Below are 19333 nucleotides of genomic sequence, written 5' to 3' on the forward strand. Positions count from 1 at the left end.
AGGCCTTCTAAATCAAGCTGTATTAGCACAAGCACCTACAGACTGTATTACATTAGTAACTATGTTTCCTTGAGTAACTATTTTATATTAAAAGAGTGGCTTTTCCATCATGACTTCAATTCCTCTCTTTATAAAATACTCTTATTCTAAACTCTACTGTACAGACACAATGAAAGACTCCCCCATACCTCCAAGCACAGAGATCTGGTCCCGCAAGTCGCTGCACAGTTATAACAGCTTAATAGCACAATGTGCTCTTCTTAAGTACATTCTGCACAACATAAAACAACTTTTATAGACTGGACTCAAACGATGACCAACCTTTTGCTGTTTTGGTTTTATCTTCGCTGATAAATGTGTAACATCATCATATGTCATGGAAGCTGGACGAATAGGATACTGGAAAACAAAACCATAAAACCCTCTTCATTTAAAGATCAAAGAACTTCACAGAAATTAACTCAATCTTCCCTGTCCCCTCACATGTAGATCCATTTGCCAGATGAATACAAGACATCAAGAAAAGAAATTACTTGACTGATTCATGAGTCATCAGGGGATTTGGGAGTATGACCTAGAAAGCCTGTTGCTTTCCCCTCAGTCCTCTGCTTTCGTCACTACGCAACCCTCTTTCTGCCCCTCACGCCACAATAAACTATAACACAAGAAAATGGTACTACACATTAGTCCAGCAGAAAAAGGAAGGGTTAGAAGCAATTAAAACCCCATCCCTCAGCATTAACTCCCTGGAGAGTTATTACCTAAAAGTAAAATATTTGTGGGTTTACACAAGTAGTGTTAGCTTACAGGACACGGGCCACACGTAGCTAGTCAGGACACCAGACCCAGATTTAGCCACATGGGTCTCTGTTCCGAACCGTTTGGGAATGCTGAGAGGACAGTGTGGTATCAAAATGAAATCTTCCAGCCATAGCAGCATCCTGCTCAGAGCTGCCGTTTCTCCAGAACACCCACAGGCCCCGTCACTAACCAATGCTCACTCCTGACATGGAGCAACTGTGGGTATCCCAGAGGCAAGGCTGCACGGCCTGGTCCAGCGTGTCTGGCTGTCTCCAGCCATGCTCTGCCGGCACATGCCACGCAGATGATCTGTACAGGAGGCAGTGGGTGTGCCAGTGGGCATCACTGGTTTATAATGAACATTTAATCCAACAGCCTCAAAAGACTTCCCATTTTCCAGATGGGAAAAGTGAATCACAAGGATAAAATGATTAGAGAAATTCAGTGGCAGAATGGAAAATAGACCTCTACCTTCCTAATATATTTCCATCTTCAATCACTAGCTAGTTTTATCTCCACAACATAAGGGGGCTCTTCTGATGACTCGCACTGATTTATGAATACTGATGACGTTTTAAATAGGGCCAGTCCTAAAGAAATGTTTGTTCAGTAAAAATGGCAGAAATCAGTGATGACAGAAGATGGCTAAGAGACTGCAGATTTATCAAAACCACAATAAAAAGACATCATCTACTAAAAGCACTCCCTTAGGGTAGTTAAAGGGAGTGATTCAATGACAAGCCTGTGCCATAAATGACCACTCCTCTCTTGGCAATGATTTAATACTAAATATTTCAACTGACTGAGACCCAAACAGGTTTGCCTATATCCAAGATCTTGGCAGGCTGAAGCAGTAAGGAAAGTTACTGCTCTTTGAATCTATTTTAAACAAACTATCACTGCATAAAAGTTAACTGAAATACCTGAAACAGATACAGCTTCTCCAGTAGACTTCTGGCCAGGAACACATCAATCTAAAAAGCAAAACAAGTAGCTTTCATCAGATGCCAGCTGTAATTGATGGAGCCTCAGATAAAAGTACAATCCCTAGAGCTCAAATACTGACAATTTTAGCTTTTCATTACAAACTCTAACATAAAACACATTCATGACTCTCTTCTCAAAGGTCTCCTCTCTGCTGATTTTGACATTAAATTCTTCAGTTGGTCTTTTTAAAAAAACAAACAAAAAACCCCACTATGATGAGGCAGCAGCCAGTGGCTCTAGCTGTGTTTTTTCTCTCTAAGGAAACTTGGCAAACAAATCTGAAATGAAAGAGGAAAATTTTTTTCGAATGGCTGAAGTTAATCTGTTATCACAGTTATAGAAAGAGGAGGAAGTTCTCTCTTTGGCAGTATGACTGAAAGGTAACTTCATTACTAGTATTTTGTCACAAAATCTTTCTAAATTAGACAAGAGATACTCACATCCCAAATCTGATTCAATATTAGCATTTTGCCACCAGCACCAAAAATCCACAGATGTTTCATGAATATCACATATGGAAGCTGCCATTTTAGATACCTTTAGATATATTCCTGACAATTCCCACTCCTTTTCTCGTGGCTTTTCTCCTTAGGAGCTTGCCCTTCCTTGTACTTCTAGTGTGTAAATTCAGACATAAAGTGAACAGGGCACTGTGGCTACTCTTTGGGACATAGCAGTCCTTTAAAGAACTCCAGAATCAGAACACAACTGCTTGTTTTAGCAGAAGGCATGAAACATTTTAGCTTCATATTTAATAGATATTAACTTATCAAAGTCATTCCGATTTTTTACAGCTCTCGGAGACATGCAATAGAGTCACTGGGAACACACAGTGGTAGAAGCAAGTTCCCCACCTGTGTTCCTCCTCTGACATGGAAAGATTACAAAGGGTGAAAAACCTCAGCTGAATCTGCCAACATGGACCCTACTATTTTGGCAAAACAGATACCATGAGCCATATACTTGGCCCACACAACGTATTTCCTTGCACAGAGCAAGCCATTGGTTATCAGACAACCACTGATGTTGACAACACATTCTTTCAGCAACATAAGAATGCTGGGAACTAGAATAATAATAAAAAAAAGCCTCATGTACAATCACTGCTGCCACAATGCACTTTTACCTCTTGTATAATTGGATCATCTTCTTCATTTGCCATGCTAGGATACAAAAAGCTTTTTCTTGGCTTATTCCTTGGCACAACCTGAAAGAAAACAGAAATGTCATATGAGTCATTACATCTGTGCCACGTACCACATGTAGCCTAGAGTATTTGTTCAAGTTAACTTGGTTCCTTTCAGTGGCAATCTGTTTAGTCTGTTTTTCAAAGGAATGTATGTGTTTGCACAAGCAGGTCCCTAATACTCCACAATCTTGACCAACTGCCACCAAATTTAAGAGACAAGCAAATGTCTCAAAAATAGGTAAGTTCTTGTAACTTTTCTGAAAGCCAGCAGTTATGTAAGAAAGAGAGCACTAAATCAGTGCTCTACGGAGAGAAAGACAGGCCTTCTGTACTTGCATGAAGTATATCTTTTATATACCATGTAACTATAACACACAGGTAGTGGCTGGTTTTCCAGCCAGCACATCTACAGTGCACTGGCTGGTCAGTCAGCATGTGCAGGCTCTGAAACTGACACTGCAATCGTCACTGTCACTAGGGACAGTGCCATACGGTTCACTAGTGTCCCTTCTCAGAAAAATTCCTTGAAAGCAGGTAATGGAGAAAGCTTCCAGCTAAAGAGCTGCGAGAAGAAAAAAGCCTTTGTAAACCCTGTGCTCGGGACCAGACAATATTCCCACCTGCAAATGTGCTGACCTTGATTTCATCTACCTGACGTGTTGCAACCTTGTCTCCTGACTTACCTCTCTTCAGACCATATTGCTAAATGAGAGCTCCAAAATACACTTATTGTCCTCTCTTGGAGTCCTTTGAAATCATCAGAACAACAGATTTTACTTCATAACTACACCAACTCCAAAGAAAATAAGACTCTGATATTAACTGGGGACTGGGTGCCCTAGAACAAAGAGTCATCACGTTCAATCCAGTGCTGGAGTCAGCGTCATGCCTGGTTCAGACCTTTGAATAAAAAATGATCCCTCAGCTAAAGCAACAATAGTTTTTTCCTGCTGAAATAAAACAAAAGGATTTACAAATTATTTGGGATGCCATTGCAACAATGTTAGTTAGTCCAGATCATTTAAGACACCGTTAATCAGCCAGTACTGGTCAAGATAGGCATAAAAAAATCAGACCTCCCACAAACTGACCAAGGAAAGTTTTAACACCAAAGATCATCACGCAAAGAAGTAAGATCTATGTTCAGGAACTCTCCCTCACTGTCTTCTACTCCTTGATGCCAGCTTGCTTCTTTGCTGGACCTCCTATGGAGGAAGAGAAAGAGGCAGCATCCAGGATCAGCTGGCAATAGAGAGACTGCAAGAGAAGGAAGCCACAATCCATGTTACATCTAGGACGGTGGCATTTTTTTTCAAATACACAAGCCACCACACAATTTAACCAGCTCAGTATATTTCAACAGACATGCAGGCTTCTCAAAACATCACGTTTATATGCACATAGTTATCTAAGAAACCCTTCAGGGAAGCTGGATAGGCATTCTGGATATGCGCGTTATTAACATCATTACATGGGCAAATTTCCATTCAGACAACACCTCTGGTTTATTCACACTGTTTCTGTCATTCCACCTAGAAATATGATTCCCTATTTTTCACTTACAGGTTCTCCGCTACCAAAAAAGTGCCCCTCCCAGTACTGAACTGGAATTTTCCATTTCTTTATGCACCAGCACATTCCTGACTCTTCCCACCATACATCTGTGTTTGAAAATTTACCACTTAATAATATTTCAGATTCACATGTGAAATAATTTTGTAGAAATGCAAAACCTTCATAGCAAAAAGCCAGCCTCTTCAGTCAACTGCAGGCTGGGGCTGTTACTGCCAACCACAAGTATGTGATAACAGATTAGTATCAGTGTTTTCTGTGACCAGGCACTCAGCTCTTCCCAAAATACATGCACAAATATGTTGTTTTAAAGAAATGGGATTTGTCAGTTCCGATTTTGCTTTCCCCGCTCATGTGTCCTGGGTGGCCTGATACAGCAGGCTCACGTAAAGCCAGCCCGATAGCTCTCCATGAAATGGAACAACTGCAATTTTCAATCAGAACAGAGCTGATGATGAAGGATGCCCAAGATGTGAGAGAACATGTGATAACACCCAGAAGGTGGGAGACTTGGGTCCAAACCCTCCTTCCTCGCCCCCCTGAGAGGACTGGGAACCACCCTTCCCTTCTTGACAGCCTGAGTACGAAGTACGTGCTAGCTTGTTCTTTCTCTTCCGAGAAAGTTATCCCACTTTCCAGAAAAGAAATTAAGATTCCCTGGGCTAAGGAGAGAAACAGCCTGAAGGACCTGGTCTCTGGTCCCTCATCTAACACTGCTTACGCAATTATACACGAAATCTCTTTGTGAATCCAGCTGTCATTACTCAAGGAAAACGTCGTATTACAGAGATTACATTTTTTCTTATTCATTTCAGGATAAAGAATGGCTACAGTTCCTTTTATTGGAGTATCAGAATGACAGGTCTATAAATAGGAAGCAGTGTATCCCAGCACAATTTATAATACTCATGCAACTTGAAGGTATCTTCTAAATTAGAATGAAGCTTTCACTGAAGGCATGCAGACGCAATTCTACGTCTACAGTATATATATATGGTGGTGTTCATTTCTACATTTGTCATACACATATATATGACACCACAAGAGTTACAGAAAGGAATTAAACACTAGGAGATAGCAAACGTGGTCAGCGGAGTTTCAAATTTCCTTTTGGCAGAATTGTTTTATTTTAAAAGGGACCTTCCTTTAAGGTGCAAATCAATATTAATGCAAGTTATTAGTATGAATCATTAAACTTTAGAACAGCTTGCAGGAGGGCAAGAGATATAAATCTTCTCATTTCTCCTGCAATGTGGCCAACGCTAGGACCAATTAAACCGCTCATTAGCTGCCCGTAATGTCATCAATTTCGAACCGATGAAGAAAAATATTGTGGTTAAAGAACTGTAAAAATCAGTAATGAAGCAACTGAATCCTACCTCTAAGTTTGAGCTTAGAAGGGCATTTGGGTACTAGAGCTATCTTTTTTTATTACCAAAGACTTTAATATGCCTGTAAGAAGGAGAATTGCAAATCTGCATGTCATCTGACACACAGAGACTTTTAGCCAGGCTTGCAAGAAATGCTCTGGCATTTCATTGATACCTAAATTTGTCAGTAATCATGGACCCCCAAAGTGCCAACACTGAAACTTGAAATATTCTTCATATATAATTATGCAGTGCAGGAAAGGCCAGGAACTCCTGCCACATCAGTGCCTTAAAGTATACATAATGAACCAGGAAAGTGGGAAAAGTGCCCATCTCCTGAATCACTACCATAATTTTCTCTGGCACCTGGACTTTCTTCTGTAGGGGGGTCTCTCAGTCCAGCCCTAGCAGCGATCCTCTAGCTCAGGGTGGCCCACGGCATAGAGTAAAATCAAAGTTGCAAAAAAAGCTGAAGCACCTCCCAAAGAGTTATGATAATTACAATTTTAACCCAGTTATTTGCTCAATTTTCTCCTTGCTTTGCTCATCTGCAAGCAGCTTTGCAGAGTCATCTTCTGGTAGGGAACCCAAAGAGGGTTCTTCTGCACCAGGACCTCTCTTTGGAGGTGATGTCACTGAAGCACATCTCCAGGATTTAAGAGTTATGCATAAAGCACGAACCTTTCTTTAACACCTCAACATTTATGGAGTGAAGTGCTAGGCCTGCTCTGCCAGGTGCAGGGATTAAGCTGCTCGCTGCTGTGTGATAACTCTCACAGGGGCAGCCCCGGACCACGGCAGGTCACGGTGCCAAGCCCCATCCTTCCACACAGGCAGCACTCCACCTCGCAGAGGCTCAGTCGCCGGCCCTGCGCGCCCCAACGCTCCCCGCTGACGACGGCTTCTTCATTTCTGGCAACTTGCGACCCTACTTTCTCCTGACACAGCAGCCTGGCAGCAGGGGGGGAGCGCAGGGAAATGGGACCTAAAGAGGGAGGCCACGGCCAACCGCCCAAACCCGCATGTAACGCAGGGATGAAGCAAACCCACCCCGGAGCAGGAGGGACCGGGCGCCTCGTCCCCCGGCGCGGCAGGGCTCTGCTACAGTCCCTGCAGAGCCGATGCTCGGGCAGGGGCTGCCGGCTGCATTTTTTGGCGTGTGACCTGCGCCCTTCCAGGTCCAGGGCGGGAGGCGCAGAGCTGCCAGCCATAGGGTGAAGGGTCCCGGGCCGGTCGGTGCCGCCGCTTTACAGCCCCGGGAGGACCGGCCGGCATCCTCCGGCCCGCTGGTGAGGGGAGCCGAGGTGCCGCGGCCTGGGACCGGACCCCCGCCTGCTCTCTTCAAGGGCCCCGCCACGGCGGCCCCGTCCCGCGCCGGTTCCTATCAGAGCCCCGCCCGGGCGGCTGCGGCCCCGTGCCCCCGGTACTCGCCGCGGCGTCAAGTCCTCAGAGAGTCTCGTCTCCACCGCCCTCCCCGCACAGGCAGAGCCCACCTACAGCCCAGGCCGCGCTCCTTCCCCTCCAACGCTCGCAGGGTCCCCGCCGCCCACGCGGCCCCGGGAGGAGCAAAAGCGGCGCCCCCGCCGCCTACCTGGCGAAGGGCCGCGCGGCACGGGCAGCGGGGCCGCCGGCTCTCCGGTGGCGGTGCGCGGCGCGGCGGGCGGCGCTCAGGCAGCGGCCATGTTGGTGTCACTCCGGCCGGCACGTGGGGACGCGGCCCTCCTCCTACCCACAATGCTCTCCCAGGCGGCTGGCGTCGCGGCCGCCAGGGGGCGCTGCAGCGGCGGCAGTCCGCAACAGAAAAATCTCAGCTGGCAGCGGTGGGATTCGAACCCACGCCCCCGAAGAGACTGGAGCCTTAATCCAGCGCCTTAGACCGCTCGGCCACGCTACCGCCCTACTAGGGCTTTCTTCGCCGCCAGTTTTACTCCAGATCATCCCCCTCTTCAGCAGCTCCCCCCCCCCCGCCCCCCAATCTCCAAGGCCCGGTCCCAGCAACTGCTCTCACTACACACCCCCTCCACCTTAAAAATAAAATACTGGGGGGGGGGTTTATTCCTTGTCTCCAAGCAGGTGCAATTGCTGCGGTGCAATTGCGGCCAGGGAGGGAGCAGCGCCCTGCGCGTCCCCACGCCGCGGGGGACCCGCGGGGACAGCGCGGCAGAGGCAGGGCTGGGCGGGGGCTGTGGCCGAGCCCTCCGCGCCGCCCCGCTGCCACGTGGATGCCACGGCGCAGCACACCCGCCCTTGCGGTACGTGGGGGCATCGCCTATGCAACCCCTCTGAAAACCTAAAAAAAATCTAAAAACTATGCATTTTAATTTTCTGCTGCAAAGCTACAAGTCACTGAATTTGCTAAAAGCCAGCAGAGTTTATGGTTGGGGGTTGGTTTTTTGCTTGCAGCACAGGGACCAGCATGGCAGTCTATAGTAGCAGCAATAATCAGTACAACTCTTGTGAAAAGGGGTAGCACACCTTAGTTGGCTGGTGCCCCATGAAGGTGCCCTTGGGAGTCCCTGTCCACATTTTGCCTGAAATTCTGGTAAGTTTTCTTGGAGAATTAATGTTATTCTCACCCCTTAATTAGAGCTGAATGGTTGTGTTTGAGAAAAATTCCAGCTTCTCTAGAGTAAAGCCACAAAGTCTTAATGCAGCTTGATTTAATTCTGTAGTTGTGGAAGTCCACTTAAACAGGATAGAGAAAACAAAACGTGCTGGAGCCCCGCTGACAGCCTCGGTTAACCCACCTCCCCCGGCGCCTCCCGCAGCCTGCCTGTCCCTGCAGCACCCTGCAGCGCCAGCTCTCTTCCTGGGGAGCTGCTGGACGGGATTCTGCCAAGAGGCTGCAGCTTTGCACAGTCTCGCTAAAAATTTCATCCACTGCCTACAAGTACTGAGGAATAACAGCACACGTGTAAGCATGAATGGGATCCTTCTCCTTCATCACTGCTGCAGTTTCACACCCTCAGTTCAGTGCCTTTTCAGAAGGATGCGGGGTTTTTTGAGAACAGAGGGAGCTGACGCTCCTCCCACGGCCCTAGCTTTGCAGAAAAGCAGGAGTGGTTCAGGGAGGAGAAAAGGTAGGCAGACCTGAATTGGCTTCACACAGCAAATAACCTGTAATCTGTTCAGGCAGAAAAGTTTAGGGGGAGTCTGGTTTCTCAGTCTCCAAGCACTTGTCCATGCAGCAGTGGACTCAGGGTACCATCCACAGCATTGCACGTTCAGTGTGTGTGTGTGTGTGTGGGGGGGAAGATGTGGTGCGTGAGGGGCTGCACGGAGCACATCTTACAAGCAGTTTTCTCATTGCAAGGGCTGCTCGGCACCACAGGTCCTTTTACCCAGGCAGTGAGAGGTACCAACACCCTCCCAGAGAAGTACTTTTCTGCCCTGCTGTGAGCGAGCTCAGCCTCTGTCCCCGAAATGTCTGTGTGCCTGGCCACAGAGACACTTCTCCTGAACACGGAAAGAAGCCCCTGTACCCAAGATTATTCACGTAAACCATGTGTGACACTTACAGAGGTAAGAGCACCCCTCAGGGCTGGCAGTTGGGTCACCAGGTTTCTCATTTTACCAGTGCGAGGTAAGATGATGACTATGGGACTTTTTCCAAACTAAAAGAATGAACTTACAGGAGAACTCAAAATATAACCAAGCTACCAGCCTCATTATATGGCTTTCCTGGTACAGGAGTTAGCCAGAGAAGAGCAAGGACCCAACACTTGTATTGATTATGTCCAGACTAAGGACCAGGCCGGATGGCTACAAACCCGTGAGCTGTCCCCATGAAGTGTTCAGGTTCCCAGCAGCGGGAGGCACATGAGAGATGCTCCTGAACTTAAACCTGAAAAGAACCTGACTCACCACCAGAAGCACTGGCCCTGAATCCAACCTGAGGTCCAAGCGAAATCCTCCCTTTCAAAATTCAGATGAGAAGTCTGGATTTGGCCCACCTAAACTACACCAATGTCTGTCAGCAGTCATTCTCCTCTCAAAAGTGAAATTATACCTGTGGGGAAGAGAGTGAGATTCAAATCAGTCCCACAGACCAGTAATTAAGAAACAGGCAATATTCTTATTTATACTTTATAAGTGTTGACTGTCTCCGTGCTTTCTGATGGGTGCTATCCCCACTCCATTACGCTTGCCAAACACTCCAGCTCTCAGCGACAGCAGCTATAGCTAAAGACAAGACTTGCAGTGCCAAATTTCACCATTTTTCATCTTAGTGACACTACAGTGAAGAGGCTCTGCTGGGGCTTTTTTGTTAGAAGATTCTGCTATTTCAAAGTGCCTTTGCTATAGAACGATTTCATATTGTTTAAACTATACAGGTATAATAAATTATACCTGTCTGAACACAATAAAAAAGCAACAGTAAGAGCTCCATTTCTAACAGTTTAAAAGGGCTAGTATTAGACAGTTTATTCTTGAACAGAAAGGGGAATAAATCATAGTGAAGATGACTGTATCATTAGATATTGCAGCTGTTACAAAAAAACTCTCCCACCTCAAATCACAGAGGCCAAGTATTCCCATCCTTTTCTCAGGACTAAGCAAGGACTGAAGGCATAAGGATGCCTCTGTAGCAGTCCTGCAAATGAGCACTTCAGTCCAAATTGCATTTGCACTCTATTACACAGACACTGCATGTGTAATTGAATGCAAATAAAACAGCACATCAACCATTTAATTTTCTTGAGGAAAACAGATTTTGCTGGTACACATCTAGTTATTTCCTCCCAGTTAGTTACTTCTGACTGTTGAAAGTGAATGAAATCAGGGATGGAATAATAAAGACAACACAGAGGATTTCCGGAAGTTTGCAATAGTAGGATTGAACTTTGGCAAATTATAAAGAAAAAAACAAAAGCAAACCCCCACATGCAATGACTAAAACTCTACTGAGAAAAAGTGACAAAAAGAACAGCTTTATTGACCAACCAGAATGAAACCAGACAAAGTGAATGAGAGGACTAAGTGATGCAGGCAATCAGTATTTGCATGTCTGCCATACAAACAAAGGCTTCCGTCTCACTGTCCTCACCCAAGCAATATTCCCACTGGCATCTGGAAACACTGAACCCGGGTAAGTTCTGGCAGGCTGAGCCTCAGATTTATTTTCACATTTTTTAAAAATACACATTTTTATTTATTCATTGTGAATAGATTAAAAATACAGCATATAGCAATATAATTCCAAAAGTCTGTCAAATATATAGTTTTTCTCTTCAAAAGAATGTCATAGAATAAGTTGTGCATATTTCTGTAAACAATTTCCATTTTCAAATTATTGACAGTCCTATTTATTGTATAGCTAAATATGATACCACCTGAGGACAGAAGGTAGGCTACATCACTAAAAAGAGTAGTATTTGCAAACAAAGGATTAATCATCATAACTTCTTCACTGAGCTGTGTGCACATTTACATACCAGATCTACAGAGAACTGTCAGCAACTTTAGCAACTACTGAATTTAGCAAATTAAACTACACCAAAAAGTGTCACTAATTACACTCTACATCCTTTACGTACACATTTTGGACGGGTACATTCAATCTCCTCTCCTCCCTACGTGGTTGGTGGTGCTGTTACACATGCTTCCTTCTCAAGGAAAAATCTCAAAGACCTGGCATCAACACCTCATCAGGAAAACAAATCGTTTTGTCTGAATTTGTTACAGTGCCTACACTGTATCGGTTCTGCACAAAACACTCCGACTATTCAGCTGTCTTCAGAGGTGAATGGCACATTCACTTTTCATTGAGAGCTGATATTTTAATGCTATGAACTGAAAGAACAAAAAGGCCACATCCAAAAGAGGCTTTAGGCACCTAAAGCAGAACTTTGGATAGGCGCTTAAAACATCCATCTGATTTGCGATCCTACAAACTCTGGATCTATTTCAGCATATTGGGTCCAAAAATTTGGTTATTTTAGTACCTAGCTTAATATCTACCTAAGCCCAACTGAGATCTAGAAATTAGACATTCCTCCATTAATGGATTGAAGAGCTTCACCTTCACTTCAAAACAAAACACAAAATAAAAAGGCAGCCATGAGCACTACTTTCCCAAACCCCCTGAATTATACAGCAAGAAGATGCGGCCATGTGTTGCAAGGCTACTCGCAGCTACAACTGCCTGGTGGTTACAGCACCCACCCAGAAGTATGACATCCGAGGATAACTTTTCCTTCTCTCCTAGAAAGGATTCAAACCTTCCCATCTCACTTCCTTAACCACCAGGATATCACCTCTTTCAGACAGTGGCAGTTGTTACTAACATCATGCTTGGATACTGTTTAAACAACAATTCAAGATCCACTTGCCAGAAAGAGAGTAAATGAGGAGCACAACTGTGGAGCCCAGTGATGGGCACTCGCACAGGAAAGGAAGAACTGATTTCTGTTCCTTGAACGGGTTCTGCATTTTACAAGAAAGTAATATTACTTGGCTATGCATGCAAGAAGTCCCAATGAAATCAACTGCATCATCTAGTAGACTGCGTAGTTTTAAGCATGCTTTTAAAAGCTTGGCTAAAGTGAGGCTGGTGAGCATCATAGGTCATTCAGCACTTCACAGGGACTGCCCCTTATTCACATCAATTTACACCCTCAGGACACTGTAAGGCCAAGAAGGCAAAAGCTTCCGTCTTAATCTCCTGTGAAACGACTGTTAACCACGACCAAGAAATAGGAACAGCTTCTGTACTATCCGTATAGATGGCACAGCAGCTTCAGAATAAAATACTGGATTTGGAAGAAACTTACTTCTATGCAATGATAATTCAACCACCACCATAATTTTATCCTCCCATTACTGGTTAGGATTATGCAAACAGGACACAGAAATTCAAGTGTTTGGGGATAATATTGTTTTCTCTTTTTAACCAGCAATTTTCTCTAACCGTCGTTTGAAACCATTTGCAGATAAAACACTATTTTAAAAGCTATCTAAACCGGATAAATTATTTTCTATACATAGAAACAGGTGAATCAACATCCTCTAACCTTTTCAAACATCGCTCTGGAAATGGTGGAAAGTGTATTCTCATTTTAAATGAGATGATCTAGCTTCACTGAGAAATGAGATGTCACTGTAAAAATAACTTCAAGTTACCCATATATTACAGATCTTGCTACTGTACATCATTGGACAAATATCATAAGATCAGTAGAATTTTATACAACTAGTTTATTATATGGTGCAAAATGTGAAAATGAGAGAGGTAGCTAGATGCCTCACCTCATCAGGAACATCAGTGATTTTCTGATGGTAAATATGCAATGTTGGTAATGAATAAAACATATTCCACCCTGAATATCCTCACTGCCAATCTGAAGCATCTTCCCCGTCCCTCCCCAAAGTGTAAGGATTCTATCTGGAATTTGTTTGGGAAGAGTAACAGAAGCCCCCAACAACACCAGTGTAATAGAATGGGACTACTTATTAAAATGAGTAGCTGCACGCTTAAATTGAAAAAATATACATTCACATGAAAATTTGGTGAGATACACCAAAAATTATGAAGAAATGCTGAGAATTTAGGAAAATGTTTTTCTGTATGTGGGGAGGAAAAGAAAAATGTAAACACACTGATCATTTGCTGCGTAAAAAACAGGACATGTGAAACCTAAACAAACATCAGCTTCATTTTTCATCAAAAAAACTAGGACCCTCAGTTCTAACAGTTAAAAAAAATACAAAAAGTCAAGTGTGTCTGTATTACAGCTTTAAAACACTAGCAGAAGTACGCTACGGCACCCTACATACCACTTATATTTGGATTTCTCCCCTCAAAAAAAAATTAGAAAACTAAAATACAAAAAAAGAAACTGGTAACATCACATAAAAATACATCTTTTTAGCTGCAAATACAGCAAGTCTATAAAAAAATTATATACAAGAACTGCTTAATTGCAGTGTCATTCTTCCATCATCGCCCAAGCCTCTTCTGCTTTTTGGTAGTACTGATTTGCCAATCTGCCTTTCATGGCTTCCATTGCTGCTTCTGCTGCTTCTGTGTACAGATCACCTAGAAGAGGAAATAGTATCAGTTATGTTGACAGGGTAAAGAAAAAAACATCTCTTTATCCTGAAGCAATTAAAGAACAAAAAGAGAAATTGAGGTTAAACTACAGGGCCGGATGTACAGGTGTATTTTAATAGTGTCAGCAGAGTTACATCAGCTGGGAATCTGGCTTTTGCTCTTCAAGTTGAAAGTTATATGACTGGCTGCTGATGGCTTTTCAATGTATTTGGAAGGATTGGAAACATGACTATGTGATCCTACATGCCTGTAGGATCCCCCAAGACGACTCTAAGACTTAGATGCCTGACATTGAAATTACACAACAACTAAGACAATGTTATGTAGGGCCTGGGAGTCATGGGTGTAACTCAAAATACAAGCAGCAACCTGCAGTTCAGTGGCCTCACAGGGAGTGAAGGTTGCTTGCTAGTGACTCAGTGTGTCACAGGATTGGACCTGGCACCGCCCACTACCCCTGTCATCAGCAATATCTCTTATTTCACTGTTTCCAGCCTTGTATCACCCAGCATTATTACAGCTCCATGCACAAATCTGAGGGTACTGACCCTCTGTATGTTTTATAACAGCTGAAGCAGGAAATGCATTTTTGGGGTACATGCTGGGGGAAAAGGGAAGGAAAAGTAGGATTATTAATTACAGAAACAAAGTGAGGCCTCACCTGATCTCTGTGGATCCTTATTCAGGTGGAACCCTCCTATCATTAACATCTCTGCTTCCCTGGCCAGGAGCAGATACCGGGGCTCATCCTGAGTGCCATCATATTCACCTCCCTCATCGTAGTCGGTCATGTTCAGTGCAGCATTGTACCAGTACAGCGCCTCCTTCCAATCCTGTACTCTGAAGTTAAAAATAATTTTTGAAGATGGTTACCTTAGGAAACAAATGTACTTTGCATTGGAGATTCAGAATTCAATTTTGCACTAGCTTCTCAGAGCCTTGATGCTCTCCAAGAAAGCAAATATTCTCACGGCGGCTCACTAACTCTGCACTGCAGCATCAGGTCACTATATCAAAATGGGGCTGGGGTCACTTTATGCAGTAATTACAGAGGAGAAAGTATCACACTGAAGGGTCTTGATGAACTCCAGAGTCTGAGCTTCATTACAAGTTGTATGGTTTTGGTCTGGCATTTATACTTGTGAAGATAACTGATTTGGAAACAATCTGAAGTTGCAGAGAGTCTTGTTTCATAAATACTTTAAAACCAGCGATTTTCATATTGAGAATGCCCAGTGCACTTCAATGAGAAGTTTAATGTTATTTTAAACTTCACCATTGCCAAGAGTTTCACTGTTGTGCAAAACAGAAAAAACTCATGTAAATAACAAAGACATGCTACAATACAAAAGCAGAAAAATCACTGACCACCTGTTGTATTTGGTACTTAAGGAAATTAGTATTTGTCCACTTTTAAAAACTCATCTAAAATGCTAAAAAAAAAATCAAACCAATATACTTTGTAGCCTTTTGGCAAATCACAATCTAGTTCTTAGTCACAATACTGCTCCTATCCCTCCTATCAAGATAGAAGTGCTGGCCAAATTAAGAGACTTATTGAAGTAAAAACATTTTTAAACCTCTTAAAACTTAAAATCATCCTTAATTAAAAGTAACATCCTCAGCATTAAGACTATGTTCCTGTGAAATTTCCATTCCTACTTTTATTATGAGGAGCAGTGAAAGACTACAACTGTGACAAATGGTTTGTTCATCTGACTGCATCTCGTCTATAGTCACTTTACGACTTCACCTATTTCTCCTGTTCTACAGCTTCTTTCACAGCTTTATCAGAAAAACAACCCCACTTTTTAAAAAAACCTGTGCTTTCAAAAAATCACTAAGGAGGAGACATGGCAGTTGTAAATACTTTTCACTTATTTTTAGGGTACTACATCTCCAAAAGAACTCTTGTGTTCATTTTTTCTCCACTGATCCCAGGATTTTCAAGTATGCAACTCCCAGTGAAGTCAAGGGGAGTTTTATCACCAACTTCAGAGCAAAAAAAACTTGCCTATCATAGGGCAACCTCAGTATGAGGGCTAAACTCAAACATGCAAGTGGATCCAACGCACATGCAGGTGTCCAACAGCTGAAATGATCTCTCATTTTCTTTCTGTGATGATGTATCATGGCCTAAACCCTGCTTTTATTCACACCTGAGTAAGTTTGAAGTAACTCCAAAACACTACTTCATAGCATTACTTATGACATAACAGCCCTTTATGTGAATGAAAGACATGCAGCAAGTGCTTCTCTCCCCGCCCAGTGGAGAACCACCAAGTTAAGTTACACAGTCATGCACAGTACCTGTCTGAACCAAGATTTACACCTGTATCATATGCTCTTGCTACCAGAATCATGGAAGGTCGGTCTCCAGCTTCTGCTGCTCTCAGCAAGTAATCAAATCCTTTATTTCTGTTCTCCCTTGTGTCCTGGTAAAACAAATAAAACCTTTAAAATGCATGTTTCTAAGTAAAACCATCTCTTCCTTCCTCTAACACTAAATGCAGTGTCTCCAAGTCAGTAATGGCTGCAAGTGTTTAGTATGTCTGAGAAACAGGCCCAGCCACAAGAAACTAAGAAGCTGAATAGCAAAGATCACTTCAAAACTAAGGAACTGGCAGATGAAGTTGCTAAGCCACAATCCATTGTATTTGAGAAGTCATGGCAGTCTGGTGAAGCTCCCACTGACTGGAAAAGGGGAAACATAACCCCCATTTTTAAACAGGGAAAAAGGAAGACCTGGGGTACTACAGGCCAGTCAGTCTCACGTCTATGCCTGGGAAGATCATGGAACAGATCCTCCTGGAAGCTATGCTAAGGCACATGGAGGACAGGGAGGTGATTCAAGACAGCCAGCATGGCTTCACCAAGGGCAAGTCCTGCCTGACTAACCTAGTGGCCTTCTACAATGGAGTGACTATATCAGTGGACATGGGAAGGGCTACAGATGTCGTCTATCTGGACCTCTGTAAGGCCTTTGACACGGTCCCCCACAACATCCTTCTCTCTAAACTGGAGAGCTATGGATTTCATGGGTGGACTCTTCGGTGGGTGAGGAATTAGTCAGATGGTCGCATCCAGAGGACAGTAGTCAATGGCTCAATGTCCAGATGGAGACTGGTGACGAGTGGCACCCCGCAGGGGTCTGTATTGGGACCGGTACTGTTTAATATCTTCATCAATGACATAGACAGTGGGATCGAGTGCACCCTCAGTGAGTTTGCAGATGACACCAAGCTGAGTGGTGCAGTCGACATGCCAGAGGGACGGGATGCCATCCAGAGGGACCTGGACAAGCTCAAGAAGTGGGCCTGTGTGAACCTCATGAGGTTTAACAAGGCCAAGTGCAAGGTCCTGCACCTGGGTCGGGGCAACCCCCAGTATCAATACAGGCTGGGGGATGAAGGGATGGAGAGCAGCCCTGCCGAGAAGGACTTGGGGGTACTGGTGGATGAAAAGCTGGACATGAGCCAGCAATGTGCGCTCGCAGCCCAGAAGGCCAATTGTATGCTGGGCTGCATCAAAAGAAGCGTGGCCAGCAGGTCGAGGGAGGGGATTCTGCCCCTCTGCTCTGCTCTGGTGAGACCCCACCTGCAGTACTGCGTCCAGCTCTGGAGCCCTCAGCATAAGAAAGACACGGACCTGTTGGAGCGGGTCCAGAGGAGGGCCACAAAAATGATCAGGGGGATGGAACACCTCTCCTATGAAGAAAGGCTGAGAGAGTTGGGGTTGTTCAGCCTGGAGAAGAGAAGGCTTCGGGGAGACCTTATTGCAGCCTGTCAGTACTTCAAGGGGGCTTATAAAAAAGATGGCGGCAATCTTTTTAGCAGGGCAAGGGGGAATGGCTTTAAACTAAAGGGGGGCAGATTTAGACTAGATATAAGGAAGAAATGTTTTATGCTGAGGGTGGTGAAACACTGGCACAGGTTGCCCAGAGAGGTGGTGGATGCCCCATCCCTGGAAACATTCCAGGTCAGGTTGGAGGGGGCTCTGAGCAACCTGATCTAGTTGAAGCTGTCCCTGCCCACGGCAGGGGGGCTGGACTAGATGACCTTTAGAGGTCCCTTCCAACCCAAACTATTCTATGATTCTATGATTTTCCTATTCTATGATTCTAAAGACTTTCCAAAGGTATGCAGTAATTTGCTGGCAAAACCAGGAACAAGCAGCATTTTTTGCTGCTTTGTCCAAGTCCTTAATTACAAAATCATCTATTATCTCTGAAGAGACTACAGAACACCTAACTATGGTTATTGTTTTGTCTCAATTTCCTGCTATTCTTACATTATTTTTACAATGGACCACAATTCCACATTTTGGCATTTTCTTTGATCTTTCTGTTTACCTCCAGAGTGACCTCAGAAAGAATGTGATGTGGCAGCTGAGAGCACATGAGTCCTAACCCAACGATGGCTTCCAGCTCCCCACAGTCTGCAGCATGCTCCAGGTGAAACAGGGCTGACTCCTGATCCCATTCCTTGTCCTTCTCACAGAAACGCCCAGCTTCATGATAGCGAACCATGGCCAAATGAACCTAGAACACAATTGTACAGGAAAGACAGAAGTATTAAGTATAGATCTGATTCTTCAAAAGCCCTGTGCCTATACTTTACTTGGGCACAAAAATACATCTCTGAGGTGACTACTTAATTAAAGCTAATTGTGTACCTCTGTGACTGAACAGAGGACTAGTTTGATAACACACAGACTTGGAGCCTCACTTGTGCCTGAACAGATTAAACAGGCAAAAAGCAATGATTATACACAGTGCAGCTGCCCCTCCAGTTCTGTAAGCTTAGACACATACAGCTTTATAAACTTGACTAGTAGAGATAGAAGACATAATTCAGCAAGACAGTAGCTGCCACAGCATCTTCCCACATCAGTGTGCCCTAAGTATTATCCCAGCAGGTTGCCACACCAGAGCACCAGGTCTTAGGGGCATGTCCCAGTGTATCTGCTAGGGCCTTAGAGACCTTTAGGAGGGAGTCGTAGTTAAAGGCACCCAGCCTGCAACTGCCTAACACGCCAGCCAGCAGCGCAAACAGCAGTGACCATAGGTCACAGACTTCTATGTACAGCAAGGGCCCTCACAGGAAAGGAATTAACCTTCTTGATTTTCTACACCTCAGGTTATCCAGGGTAAAACCCTCATAGCACTGAAGCTGTGCTGGTTTTAGATGGGATAGAGTTAATTTTCTTCACAGTAGCTAGTACGGGGCTATGTTTTGGATTTGTGCTGAAAACAGTGTTGGTAATTCAGCGATGTTTTCGTTGTTGCTGAGCAGTGCTTGCACAGAGTCAAGGCCTTTTCTGCTTCTCACACCACCCCACCAGCGAGTGCTGGGGGTGCAC

The 19333-nt window shown here is 44.3% G+C and overlaps 2 protein-coding genes and 1 non-coding gene across 9 annotated transcripts in view; all 3 read right to left on the reverse strand.

The window, feature by feature from the left end:
* POLR3E (RNA polymerase III subunit E) overlaps window positions 1-7590 on the reverse strand; it is a 30558-nt gene extending 22968 nt beyond the window's left edge. Inside the window, exons 1-4 of one of the 2 annotated variants that reach the window (XM_076350961.1) lie at window positions 7511-7590; window positions 2915-2995; window positions 1725-1775; window positions 322-399 (exon numbers count right to left, since the gene is read on the reverse strand). In XM_076350961.1, the coding sequence (XP_076207076.1) occupies window positions 322-399; window positions 1725-1775; window positions 2915-2950 (165 nt within the window). In that variant the 5' untranslated portion in view covers window positions 2951-2995; window positions 7511-7590. Of the gene's footprint in view, window positions 1-321; window positions 400-1724; window positions 1776-2914; window positions 2996-4068; window positions 4128-7510 lie in introns of those variants that run through there. The other variant, XM_076350962.1, reaches the window with a different exon arrangement.
* Window positions 7591-7731: 141 nt separating this feature from the next.
* TRNAL-AAG (transfer RNA leucine (anticodon AAG)) lies at window positions 7732-7813 on the reverse strand. The gene has a single exon. It is a non-coding gene; the product is annotated as a tRNA-Leu (tRNA).
* Window positions 7814-10834: 3021 nt separating this feature from the next.
* Window positions 10835-19333, reverse strand: part of EEF2K (eukaryotic elongation factor 2 kinase) — a 36081-nt gene continuing 27582 nt past the window's right edge. For all 6 annotated transcript variants that reach the window (XM_076350530.1, XM_076350531.1, XM_076350527.1 and 3 more), the window contains 4 exons: window positions 18324-18512; window positions 16283-16407; window positions 14634-14812; window positions 10835-13957 (listed from right to left, as the gene is read on the reverse strand). In XM_076350530.1, coding sequence (XP_076206645.1) covers window positions 13848-13957; window positions 14634-14812; window positions 16283-16407; window positions 18324-18512 — 603 coding nt within the window. In that variant the 3' untranslated portion in view covers window positions 10835-13847. The remainder of the gene's footprint in view (window positions 13958-14633; window positions 14813-16282; window positions 16408-18323; window positions 18513-19333) is intronic.

The sequence above is a fragment of the Aptenodytes patagonicus genome, chromosome 13 (assembly GCF_965638725.1).
Source record: "Aptenodytes patagonicus chromosome 13, bAptPat1.pri.cur, whole genome shotgun sequence".
NCBI lineage: Eukaryota > Metazoa > Chordata > Aves > Sphenisciformes > Spheniscidae > Aptenodytes > Aptenodytes patagonicus.